The sequence below is a fragment of the Jaculus jaculus genome, chromosome 17 (genome assembly GCF_020740685.1).
Source record: "Jaculus jaculus isolate mJacJac1 chromosome 17, mJacJac1.mat.Y.cur, whole genome shotgun sequence".
Classification (NCBI taxonomy): domain Eukaryota; kingdom Metazoa; phylum Chordata; class Mammalia; order Rodentia; family Dipodidae; genus Jaculus; species Jaculus jaculus.
Window position 1 is genome coordinate 14,493,518 of NC_059118.1, and position 12,098 is coordinate 14,505,615.

The window sequence follows — 12,098 nt, forward strand, 5'->3', positions numbered from 1 at the left end:
GCCAATTGTCAAGTGCCTGATGGATGGCTTGTGGCTGCCAAGTGGGCAATTGAAGGAGCAGGAGCACAGAGGGTCACTGGAGGCAAAAAGACAAGGCAGTCCTGGAAGGATCCTTCTGGACACATAATAGGGCAAAGTTTTGAGATGTGCTCTCTCCAAGCATGGCTGTGCAGATGTTTAGGACATATTTCAAAGCAAATGCGAGGTTGTAGGGGGCAACCCTCCTGAGGACATCCTTTAAGACACATAAGGATGACTTCAAATGGTCATAATCTTTCTGGGGTTGTAAATGAGCCAGTTGTGTGTGTTTGAGTTTCCAGACCCATACATGGAATAGGTTTCTGCCTAGAGATGACTCTCTCTCTCTCTCTCTCTCTCTCTCTCTGCTTGCTAGAGTGACAGTTCTGCATTCATGTCCCTCAGAGCTCTGAATCAATTCTGAATTTTTCCCCCTTACTCTGTGGACCACTTAACCATCCAGAAATCTATGTGATGCTTCCCATCCTCTTCTTGCACTAGTTAGAACAAATGAGACTCCTAGGCTGATTAAGATCCAAGTTTCCACTTGAACATTTGTAAAATCACTTAAAACAAATTCATCTCTCCAGCTCCAAACATTCTCCCCCACCCAAGCATCCCCCATGTGGTCAGGAGATTGTGCTCCCAAAGAAAAGAAACTGCCTTTTGAAGAATCAAACCCGAAAAACCCTGCACCAGTACCTCTCTCCGTGTAGGCACCTATTATTCTTCCCAAAAACAATCATGGTTCCCCTGCCCCCTCTCTAAATTCCACCAGAGCCTTCCCCAAATCCCTCCAACACAGTGAAGTTCCTCCTTCTACTCTCAGGTGCTCCCACGGTATGCCATGAAGGATCCACACACAGCCTCAATCTCTCTCTGTTTTCCTGTCTGCTCACGAGGTATGAGAAGCCTGAGGCCGAAGTCTAGAGGTGTGAGCTGTCTCTACTCTGCACTTACTCAACTCCTTTAAAAAAGCTGGAGAGACAAGCTAGTGGGGAAAGACACTTGCTAGCAAAGCCTGGTGGGTGAGGTTCAGTTCCCCGGTAGCCACATAAAGCCAGATGCACAAAGTGGCTCATATGTCTGGAGTTCATTTGCAGTAGTCACAGGCCTTGGTGTGCCTATTCCCACCTCCTTGAAAATAAACATATATATATATATAAAGGCCATCATGCCTGCCAGCTTTCAGCCTCCTCACATCTAGAGAAACTGGCTTTCTAAGCCTGTCCAGTAGTACCTTGTCTACTTAGAACCAAATAGATTATACATCTCTACTTGCTTCCTAACAGTTCCTAGTAAAAGGCACAAGTGATGCTTCATAAATGAATTATAGTGTGCCTACACAATGAACCACATATAGGCATTTCAAAAGATGATGCATGAGTGTATATATCTATTGATATTGGACTAACCCTGTGGTTTATTGCTGAAGGAAAGGGAGGTTATGTCATTTATTTAAAAAGATATTCATTTGTTTGTACTTATTATCATTAGAGGTAAATATAAAATTTTTTTTTTTTTTGGTTTTTTGAGGTAGGGTCTCACCCTAGCCCAGGCTGACCTGGAATTCACTATGGAGTCTCAGGGTGGCCTCGAACTCACAGCGATCCTCCTACCTCTGCCTCCCGAGTGCTGGGATTAAAGGCGTGCGCCACCACGCCCGGCTTAATAAATTTTTAATATACTAGTATCATGTGCTTCTTGAAGAAGCTATATCAAAAATCTAGTACTTAGGGACTTCCGGTTAAGAGGGCGGCATAGGCACCACGCCAAAGCAGCCTGGGGATGGGGGGGAAGACCAAAAAACTCAGCAAAATACACACTTTTACTAAAAAGCAAGGTGTATAGGAAATTGAAGTGGCAGCGGAGAAGTAGGAGAGATCCAGAGCATCCAGAGCCGGGACAGGCCGGCAAAAGCGCCCGGCAGCTCGGCCAACCGCTGCGGCGGCGGTAGCGCACCAGAAAGCGGCCAGACTCGGCTCCAGCCACAGGAAAAGCCAGGTGCGGAGCTTCCCCTCACACCGCGCTCTCCGCAGCTCAGGACACGTGAAGGGAGAGCGGCAGAACACGTGGAGCAGCGAGAGATCCAGAGCAGCTGCGGCTCCCTCCCCTCCCCCACAGCCTGAGCCCAGCTCCAGTGAACAGGGCAGTGGTCCCAGGACCCGGCCACGCCAACTTGAGCCGACAGCAGGACCCAAGCAGGAGCAGAGTCCGGCAGCAACATCAGCAGCTCTGGCACCAGCAACAGCGACCCCAGCAAGGTGGATCCAGCAAACAGCTTTAGCAGCAGCAGCGGAGGTTCCAGCAGCAGGGGTGCCAATCTGCAGGGCCACAGTTTCCAGGCTCATTTTGCCCCACAGGAAAAGCCAGTGCCCAGCTCCAGAAATCAGAACAGTGGCCCAACGACCCAGCCAGCAACTTGGCTGAGACCAAATTCATCCAAAAAGGTAACTGGGATTGTACCAGGGAAGGGTCTCACTTGGTCATCCTCTAAAGCTGAATAGTGTGATGTCCATGGGAACTGGTGAGGAACTGGCTTGTTGTGCCAATGAATTGGCCTTAGGTAAGTACTTAATCTATGTAGGCTTCATTTTTCCCCCTCCACAAGTAAATATTCATTGGCTCTCTAAGTTCCTCTTCAACATGGGCAGTTTGCCATTCATTCGTTCTTTCACTTAATACTCGGTTCTTGGGCATAGTGGCACACACGTTTAATCTCAGCCCTTGGGAGGCCAAAACAGGCCTCTTTTCTGTGTAAGTTACATATGTGTATATGTATATATAATATATATATATATACACATACATATATATATATATGGGACAGCGAGAGTATGAGCATGCCAGGGCCTCCTCTCCCGCCACAATAAATGAATTCCAGACACATACGCCACTGTGTGCATTTTGTGCATCTGGCTTCTTCTATTTCTCTCTCTCTCTCTCTCTCTCTCTCTCTCTCTCTCGTGGTTTTTCAAGGTAGGGTTTCACTCTAGCTCAGGCTGACCTGGAATTCACTACATAGTCTCAGGGTGGCCTCAAACTCACGGTGATCCTTCTACCTCTGCCTTCCAAGTGCTGGAATTAAAGGTGTGTGCCACCACGCCTGGCTTTGCATCTGGCTTTTATACATAGGTCCTGGGGAATTGAACTTGGGCTGTCGGGCTTTACAAGCAAGCACTTTTTAGCCATCTCTCTCTGGTCCCTCGGGTGTTGTGATAACGAAGACCTGGTTCACGTCTTAGGCTCATCTGTGAGTCTCCAGTGGGGATAACCCCATGGCCATCAAACAGTGGCCGTGTAATGTGACTGGCTCCTGTCACTGGCTTATCGTTACCAGATGGCACAATGAAGACAAATTAAAGATGCTGAAGCTAGATTTCATTTGTCCTGAAAAGATGAGGTCTCCAGGTTAAGGTATTGATGCTGATCCTGGGGAATGACCTATCGTGGCTTCCTATGAAGACTTGAGACTTCACGGCTGCTCAAAGCCAGTGGTGGTGCGGTTTTCAGCAGTGAAACCTGGAGTGAAGCATTTGGTTTCTCTGGGCTTGAAAGCAGACCCATCAGGCAAGGGCAGCGCTGGAGGGTGATAAGCGTTGCTAATGGCCAGTGTTTTCTGAGCATGCCTGTATTACTCTTGGGCTGGGCATCTGTTTGTTGTTTATTTAAGATAAAAGGATGGAATGGACTTTGCTCATTATCTGGGAATTCTCCATAGTCTTCTAAGAGCCCCTCTGGCTATCACTCCTCACTACTCCTTCCCTATAAGGCATGTTTCCTTTCTTTCAGCAGATCTCGGTTCTGTTACTGCCTTAATGGCAGCAGAGCAGGATGCTCAAACTTGGCCCACTAGCAGAAGATGTCTGAGTGCAAATGCTTCTGAGCATGGGTCAAAGGATAATTAAATGAAAGCACATAATCAGAATGTCTATATTAGAAACTATCCACTTCAGTCTTGTGATTATCAGCAATCTAATTACCAAACCTCACCTCCTCATAGATATCATTATCCACCCTAAAAATTCTGGCTAACTGGGTAGTGAGAAATACCCATCCCTTGAGACCGGCTCTCCCTTATCTTGGTTCACTTCTCTCTCCCATTCACTCTCTGATTCTCTCAGTCTCACTCACTCTCGTTTATACCTATGAGTATATGTGTGTATGAGTACATATATACATGTATGTGAGTACATATGTGTATGTGAGTATGTAGATGAGTGTGTAGGCACACATCCATGTAGGTGTGCATGTGGAGGCCAGAGGACAACCCCATGTGTCATGTTCAGGAAGTCCCCACGTTTTTTATTGACATGGGATCTCTTATTGGTCTGAAGCTTGCCAATTAGTCTAAATAGGGAGCCCCGGGGTTCTGCCAATCTTCTCTCCAGTGCTTGAATTACAGCATGCACCACCTCACTTGGCATCTTATGTGGGTTCTGAGGCTCAAACCCAGATTCTCACGCTTACAGGACAAGCGCTTTGCAGACTGAGCTGTGTCTCCAGCCAAGCACTTCAGGCATTCTGGTTCCTCTTCCTTGCTGAGCATGTTTTTAGTTAATGAGTCTGGCTGTTTTATACACGCAACTTTCCTGTCTTGTTGCCAAATGGGTCTGGGAGAAGTCGAAGTTCACAGGATGAAAACAGAGTGTGCTCAGCAGTGTTCCCTGAAAAAAAAAAAAAAAAAAAGGCAGTGCCTATGGGTCTGAGGAGGGCTTTGGGCTCTTTACAAATTAATGGACAAGCAAATAAGCCAGGACTGAGGGTTCCTGGATCCAGTTTATGGACATAAAATTCTCCCCACTCTACCAGTCTGCCGGCTTGATAGTTTTCTGGGATCCAGAATAAAATGGACCATGAAGAGAACCTGTAGAAATCACAGGGTCATTTTGCATGCAGACTTCAAATAATTATTTGCAGCCTTTCTTTCCAGACCTATCCAGGTTGCTGTAGAAATGATGTCATCTTGGCAGCCACTGCTAATATGTCATCATGGTTTCAGAGCACAGGTCCTACAATACATTATGGGGTCTCTGCAATGTTTCTGGTAGGGCAAGTGGTGGGAGAGGTCTAACCTAAGGCCATGAAGAGGTAACTTCAACACAGGAACATCAGTGCCCATCAGAGTCACCACTCAGAATCCCTCCATGAGTCAGCCCTGCACTGACCCCCAACAACAGGGCATCAGTCCCCTCCACTGTCCTAGGACCGTTACTATTAACATGGCACTATCCTCTCAGGAGGGGCCCAGGGGTGGCTTTTGTGACACATGTGAATCTCTCATCCATCCAGGACCTGGAATCAGCTATGACAACCTGGGTCCGTAAGCGGCACTGTCCAGATCTGCCCAGAGCCCTCCCTCACACGCCCAGCCCAAAGCTTACTCTGCCCACTTCCCCGGGAACCTCATTCCCCTTCCGGGGACACTTTACAGCCACGTAAGCCAGGGAATCCCCCACAGTCAAGGACAGGTTTGGCTCACTTCGAGATCATCTTCTAAGTCCCTGGGGAGATGGCTCGGTAGGTACAGCGTTTGCTGTGCAAGCATGAAGACTTAAGCTTAGATTTCCGGAACACACACCAAAACGAAACTCGGCATGCACTTACAATTCCAGCATCAGGGAGGTGGAGACGGGAGGATCCTGGGGCTCATGGCCAGTTGGTCCCACTGAATTACTGAGTCTCAGGTTCGCTGAGACCCTAACTCAAAGAGTAAGGTGGCAAATGACTAAGGCGATATCTAACCTTGACATCTAGCTCCACATGTATGTGCATACACATGATCATGTATCCTCATGCGTGTGTGCCTGCATGTACACTTTCACAACATGTGCACATAAAACAAAGATCCTCTTTGATTTTGTTTTTTTTATATTTTATTTTACTTTATTTGCCAGAGAAAGAAGGAGAGAGAGAGAGAATGGGCATACCAGGGCCTCCAACCACTGCAAATGAATTCCAGATGTGTGCGCCCCCATGTGCATCTGGCTGATGTGGGTCCTGGGGAATCAAACCTGGATCCTTTGGCTTTGCAGACAAATACTTTAACTGCTAAGTCATCCCTCCACCCCAAAGTCCCTCTTTTAAACCAATGAAGTTAAAATTTTTCCATACTGAGAAGCTTGTTTGATTTTTAAAATCTACAGTTTTCTGTGTGCATTCTGGGTCTCCCTCCATTCAGTGTGGAACATGAAGCTGACAAAACTAGACCATCTTAGAGCTCAGGGCTATGAGGTCAACCTTCCTATAACAAACAGCATGTCAATGGGCTGGAGAAACGCAAGGAACATGGCATTGTCCCCGACCTAGTAAAATCTTTGCCCAAAGGATGAGCAACTTTGTCATTGATTACTTAGGGAGGAATACCATGACAACAAGACATTGATTTGAAAATCTAAATAAGATAAATGGACTGAGGAAGGAAATTTCAAGAATATTAAATGCTTACAGATATATGTTGAAGAAGAGAAAGTAACTAAATTAAAAATAAGATGAGGGATTGGACAGACAGTTCAGAGATAGAAAGATTGGTTGTGAGTTTGAGGCCAGCCTGAGACTACACAGTAAATCCAAGTCAGCCTGGGAAAGAGGGAGACCCTACCTCAAAAAAAAAAAAAAAATGAAGCGATGTAGAAAGATTTACTAGAAACACATGGGCAAAAGTTTCATTTCATTTGAGATGGTATAGATATTTCAACCCTTTCTTTTTATTTTATTTATTTATTTATGAGACAGAGGAAGAGGCAGATAGAGAGAAAGGGTACGCCAGGGCCTCCAGCCACTGCAAACAAACTCCAGACACATGTGCCACCTTGGACATCCGGCTTATGTGGAACCTGGAGAATTGAACCTGAGTCCTGTGGCTTTGCAGGCAAGAGCCTTAGCCACTAAGGCGGGCTCCGCAGCCCTAATTCATCACTTTCTAAGCAAGTAAATCAGACCTGGGAGTTCTGTTAATAGCACAAGGGAAGGTGACAAGAGGCAGTTTCTCCACAATTTCATGCCAGGTGTGTTGGCAGGCAACTGTAACCCTAGGTGCTCACAGAGCTGAGGCAGGGGCATCATTTAGTTCAGGAATTTGAGGTCTTCCCGGTCAATGGGTGTGAACTCAACTCAAAAGAAAATCATAACAAGGGCTAGAGAGATGGCTTAGTAATTAAGTTGCTTGCTTGCAAAGCCAAAGGCACCAGGTTCTATTCCACAGGACCCACCTAAGCCAGATGCACAAGGTGGCGCACATGTCTGAAATTTGTTTGCAGTGGCTGGGTGTCCTGGCACACCCATTCTGTCTCTCCTCCCACCTCCTTGCATCTTTCCTTCTCTCTCAAATAAATAAATAAAAATATTTTTTAAAAGAAAACCCAGCCAGGCATGGTGGTGCATGCCTTTAATACCAGCACTCAGGAGGTAGAGGTAGGAGGATCGCCGTGAGTTCGAGGCAACCCTGAGACTACCTAGTGAATTCCAGGTGAGCCTGGGCTACAGTGAAACCCTACTTCAGGAAAAAAAGAAAGAAAGAGAAAAGAAAACCATAACAAAAATTTGGAGGTGGGGCTTTTGCATAGCTCACTGGTAGAGTATGTGCCTAATATGCACAAATATCTTTGGGTTAACTCCCAGCTCCCAATATTTTCTTTTAAAAGGCAATACTTAAATGTAGACTATTGGCTAACACTATTACTAACGAGAGTAGAGGACTTACTAAAATGAGGAGTAGCATGTATTTGTGAGTTTTGAATATTTATTAGCTTTAATAGTAACTTTGCATAATGTTGTACCACTAATGACCATCTGAAACACTTCTTGGAATTTTCTGAAAATTACACGATTGCCTTCGGTGAACCTGGCTCCAGCACACTCCTGATCACACTGTGGCATCTACCACACTTCTGGCCCCAACTCAAACTGAAAAGCGAGACCCTCTTGCTGAAAACTCCACACTTGTGGATTGCAGGGCATAGAGAAATCAAGTTGGAACTGAACTAGAACCCTCCTTCCTACTGACCAACTCTCGTAGTGCACGGAAGTGCTATGCAAGGCATCATTAATTTTGGGGGGGGGGGGGACCTAAAAGTGAGTGAATTTTTTGTCTTAAGCCATGATGTGCTCTTTTCCTAAGGTGGTTTGCCTGAAGCCCGTGGGAGTGTTATTTCTCCAGAAAATCCCTCACTGGCCCTCTATCTGTCTATGTCGTGCATCAGCACACACTTGTCAGCGCCTTGCACTTCTCTCTGATGCCATTTCTTTAAAGTGTGTGTGTGTGTGTGTGTGTGTGTGTGCGCGTGGGTGTGGGTGTGTGGATGTGGGTGTGTGATTTGATCAATCCATCTCTCCCACCACACTTCATATCCAGGACAACAGTCCTAGAGCCTTCTTTTCTCCCCATAGGAACAGCTTCTCTTGACCATCGGGCAGAGAGAAGACCTGGGTGAAGCTTCGTTGGCTCTTCCCCCATGTCCCTGAGCGCTGCTGGCTGCTGCTGTGACCTCAGTGACTAGGGTTATAGAACTTTGTCTCTACTCAGCGATCAGGACTTGCATTTTGAGGAGGAAAAGCCGATGCCTTTGGGGTTAGCCCATCTGGCCAGGCCAGAGGCAAGCTGAGAGTCTCGAGGGAACCAAAGCATGCTGAGAGCCTGACGAGAGGCCGCCCCTTAGCACAGCAGCTTCCCGCTCGCGTCTGGGATGGAAAGAGTAGTGAGTTCTTTCCAAAGGACAGGAGCTCTGGCGAGCATACAGGACCAGATACGGGATTTGGCAAGGTCCATGCAAAATGAAAATGCAGCCAGTTGTTGAAATTTTTTTAAGAATTTCATTATAAAAATAGGGAGGGAAAAGAATTTCAAGATGGCAGCAACAGCATTTCCAAATTCAGACCACTGGCCAAGGGCACATCCATGAGTCCGTTGGGCTTTTTTTTTTTTTTTCAAATTTTAGACCCAGTATCATTCTGCAGCACAGACTGGTCTGGGACTCTGGGCAATCCTCCTGCCTCAGATTCTAAAATATGTAATTTTAGAAGAGGATGAGGAGGGCAATGGATATGGAGTATGAGAATCAAGTATGGTGTATATGCATAAGTATATGTAAGTGTGATCTATATTTTATCATATATATATATTTTTGTTTATCATATATATATGTGTGTGTGTGTGTGTGTGAATGAAAATGTCACAATGAATCCCATTGCTTTGCATACTGACTAAATTTTTTTTAAAAAGCCAGACATGGTGGCACATGCCTTTAACTCCAGTACTTGGGAGGCAGAGGTAGGAGAATCAACTGTGAGCTCGAGGCCACCCTACATAGTGAATTCCAGGTCAGCCTGAGTTACAGTGAGACCCTACCTCAAAGAAAATAAAAAATAAAACTAGGGCCAGGAGAGAGGGTTTAGAGGTTAAGGTGTTTGCCTGAATAGCCAAAGTATCCAGGTTCAATTCTTCAGTGCCCAGTTAAGCCAGATGTATAAGGTGGCACATGAGTTTGAAGATTTTTTTTTTTTTTTTGCAGTGGCTGAAGGCTCTGGCACACTCATTCTCAATCTCTCTCTCTCTCTCTCAAGTAACTAAATACAATTTTTTTTTTTTAAGAAAACTGATTCAGGCTGGAGAGATGGTTTAGCGGTTAAGGGGCTTGCCTGTAAAGCCTAAGGGCCCAGGTTCTACTCTCCAGATCCCACGTAAGGCAGATGCCTAAAGGTGAGGCAAGGGCAAGGTCACACATGCTCACCAGGTGGCACAAGCGTCCGGAGTTCCACTGCAGTGGCTGAGCCCATGGCGTCCCAATTCTCTCTCTCCCTCTGTCTGTCTCTCACTAAAAATAATAAATAAATGAAACTAATTTCAAAAGGAAAAGAGACTGGAGGGATGGCTCCGTGGGTACAGAACTTGCCCTGCAAGTGTAAGGACCCGAGTTTGGAGCCATAACGCCCATGTGAATAAATGCCTCTCTAGCTTGCAACCCCAGCCCTCTGGAGAGGGTGACAGGTGATCCTGAAGGGAGGCTGGCCAGCGAGGCTACCCTAGCCGGCCAACGCTGAGTCCAGGTGAGAGACCTTGCGCAGCGCACGCATCTGTGCACAGAAAAGTCTAGCTTCTCTTGGGAGTGGAGAAGAATGGAGTGCCTCTATCATGCAAAGCTCCTTCCTTAGTTTTTTAAACTTTCTTTTTTTTCCTTTTTGCATCTGTGTATGCTTTTGCATTTGTGTGTGGATGTGCACGTGGAGGCCATAGGTTGACATGGGGTGTCTTTCCTAGACCTCTCTCTCTCTTTTCCTTAATTATCCAGACAAGGTCTTAAAAGTGAGTGGCTATTCAGGCAAACACCTTAAGTGAGTGGATCCGAAAGCTTGAATGGTTCTAAATCCTTGGGTGACTTAAAGTAAAAATGCCTAGACACTCGCGTTTCCTCATCTGGAACTGGCGAAGTGCAGGGGAGACGTTCGAGTCCAGGTGTCCACAACACAAGCACCTGCTTTACGTCAGAGAGGAATGCTGGGAACCGTAGTGCCCCGTGGGTCGGGGGATTCCCAGCTCTGGTCCCTGCTGTCACCGAGCCCTATAAATAGCTTAGCTAAGAGTCCCCCCACCCCCGCGCCACTCCCCCTCGCAATCTCTGTCACTCCTGGGGCCAGCCTTGAAGAAGAGGCTGCTGCAGGTGGTCCCTCGTGGCCCAGTCGTTCATTTCTGTTCGTTTCCTATTCGTTGCTTTGATGATGATGATGATGATGATGATGATGATTATCATTATTATTATTAATTTGTCCATCCCCTCATCTAGCGCATCCCTGGCTGCTGGTGCGCCCGCGGGTCCCTGGCACAGCCCAGGGGTGGGCGCGGCCCCCCTCCCGCCCCAGGTCCCTGGCGCTGCGGCCGCGCAGCAGCCCCGCCCCAAGCAGCCGCCACCTCCTCTTCCTCCTCGGCGGGGCCGGCCAAGGCCCACCCGCCCGCTGCGGTGGGTGGCAGTCACGACTCCACTCGCGATCGGTCGCCGGCGAGGTGGCCTCGGGCGCAGCGGCGGGGAGTGGCGGCGGAGGCCCTTGGAGAGGTGGGCAGGACCCAGCAGGGCGAGAGGCTTCCCTCCCACACTCACGCACACACACACACACACACACACACACACACACACACACACCACACTCACACACCCGAGGGCGCACGCCCGTCACCCGGCGGGCGTGGAGGGATGGGCATCCCTGGGACCCGGAGCTGAGCGAGCGCTCTGGCTGCGCGCGCCCCGAAGCGTTCTACGAGCCTGCGGTTCCCCCGCGGAACCCAACACGGTTCCCGCGGGCCAGCGATGATCCCTCCGAGAGGCGCCCGCGAGGACGGCGGCGGGGACCGGCTGCCCGAGGAGGAAGCGGCGGGCACCCAGCAGCCACCCTCTCCAGCGTCCACCAGCAGCCTGGAATCCAAGGTACCTACCGCGCACCTGCCGCAGAAAACACTAACACTCGGTCTCTGGACTACCCTTTCCTCCTCTGCCCTGGCACTGAGAGAGCTGGCATGAGCCAGAGCTCAGGGATGGGCCCTTCCTTAGATCAGGATTGTCCAGCTGGACCCGCTGCTGAGGGCGCGGGACCACGTCTCCCAGTAGCAGGACCAGCATTATACTCCCAGCTCTTACTGCCCTGACCCCAGCTGAGGGATGGCTTCCTGGGGAGGACTCAAAGGGGACTTGGATTTTTCTGGCTTCTGAACCTGCTTGTTTCTCCGGCGCTGGATGGGTACCCAGTGGCTTTTAGAGGTTGAAGGTTGCAGACAGGCTAGGCACCTACCCGAAAGCGAAGGCACTGGGCTATCAAAATGTGCTTCATCCAAGGGTCTCAGGGTCCCTTTGATTAAGGTTTGTCCCTATCTTCAGATATCAAGAGTTTAAAAAAAAAAGAAAGAAAGAAAAAGGAAGGAAGGAAAGAAGGAAGAAAGAGAGAGGGGGAGACAGAAGGACTAGGCAAAGAGAAATATTGTGATCGCAAGAAACTTAATGTACCTCTTCTGAAAGTTGCTACTCCTAAGAACTTCCACTTGTCTTTTTTTTTTTTAAGAGTCACAGTAACACATATACACAAAGCCACCCCGCAGC

General features: G+C 48.0%; 1 protein-coding gene across 2 annotated transcripts in view; it reads left to right on the plus strand.

Moving 5' to 3' along the window:
- Positions 1–11,302: 11,302 nt before the first annotated feature.
- Stac (SH3 and cysteine rich domain) overlaps positions 11,303–12,098 on the plus strand; it is a 153,606-nt gene continuing 152,810 nt past the window's right edge. Inside the window, exon 1 of one of the 2 annotated variants that reach the window (XM_045136795.1) lies at positions 11,303–11,432. In XM_045136795.1, coding sequence (XP_044992730.1) covers positions 11,316–11,432 — 117 coding nt within the window. In that variant the 5' untranslated portion in view covers positions 11,303–11,315. The remainder of the gene's footprint in view (positions 11,433–12,098) is intronic. The other variant, XM_045136796.1, reaches the window with a different exon arrangement.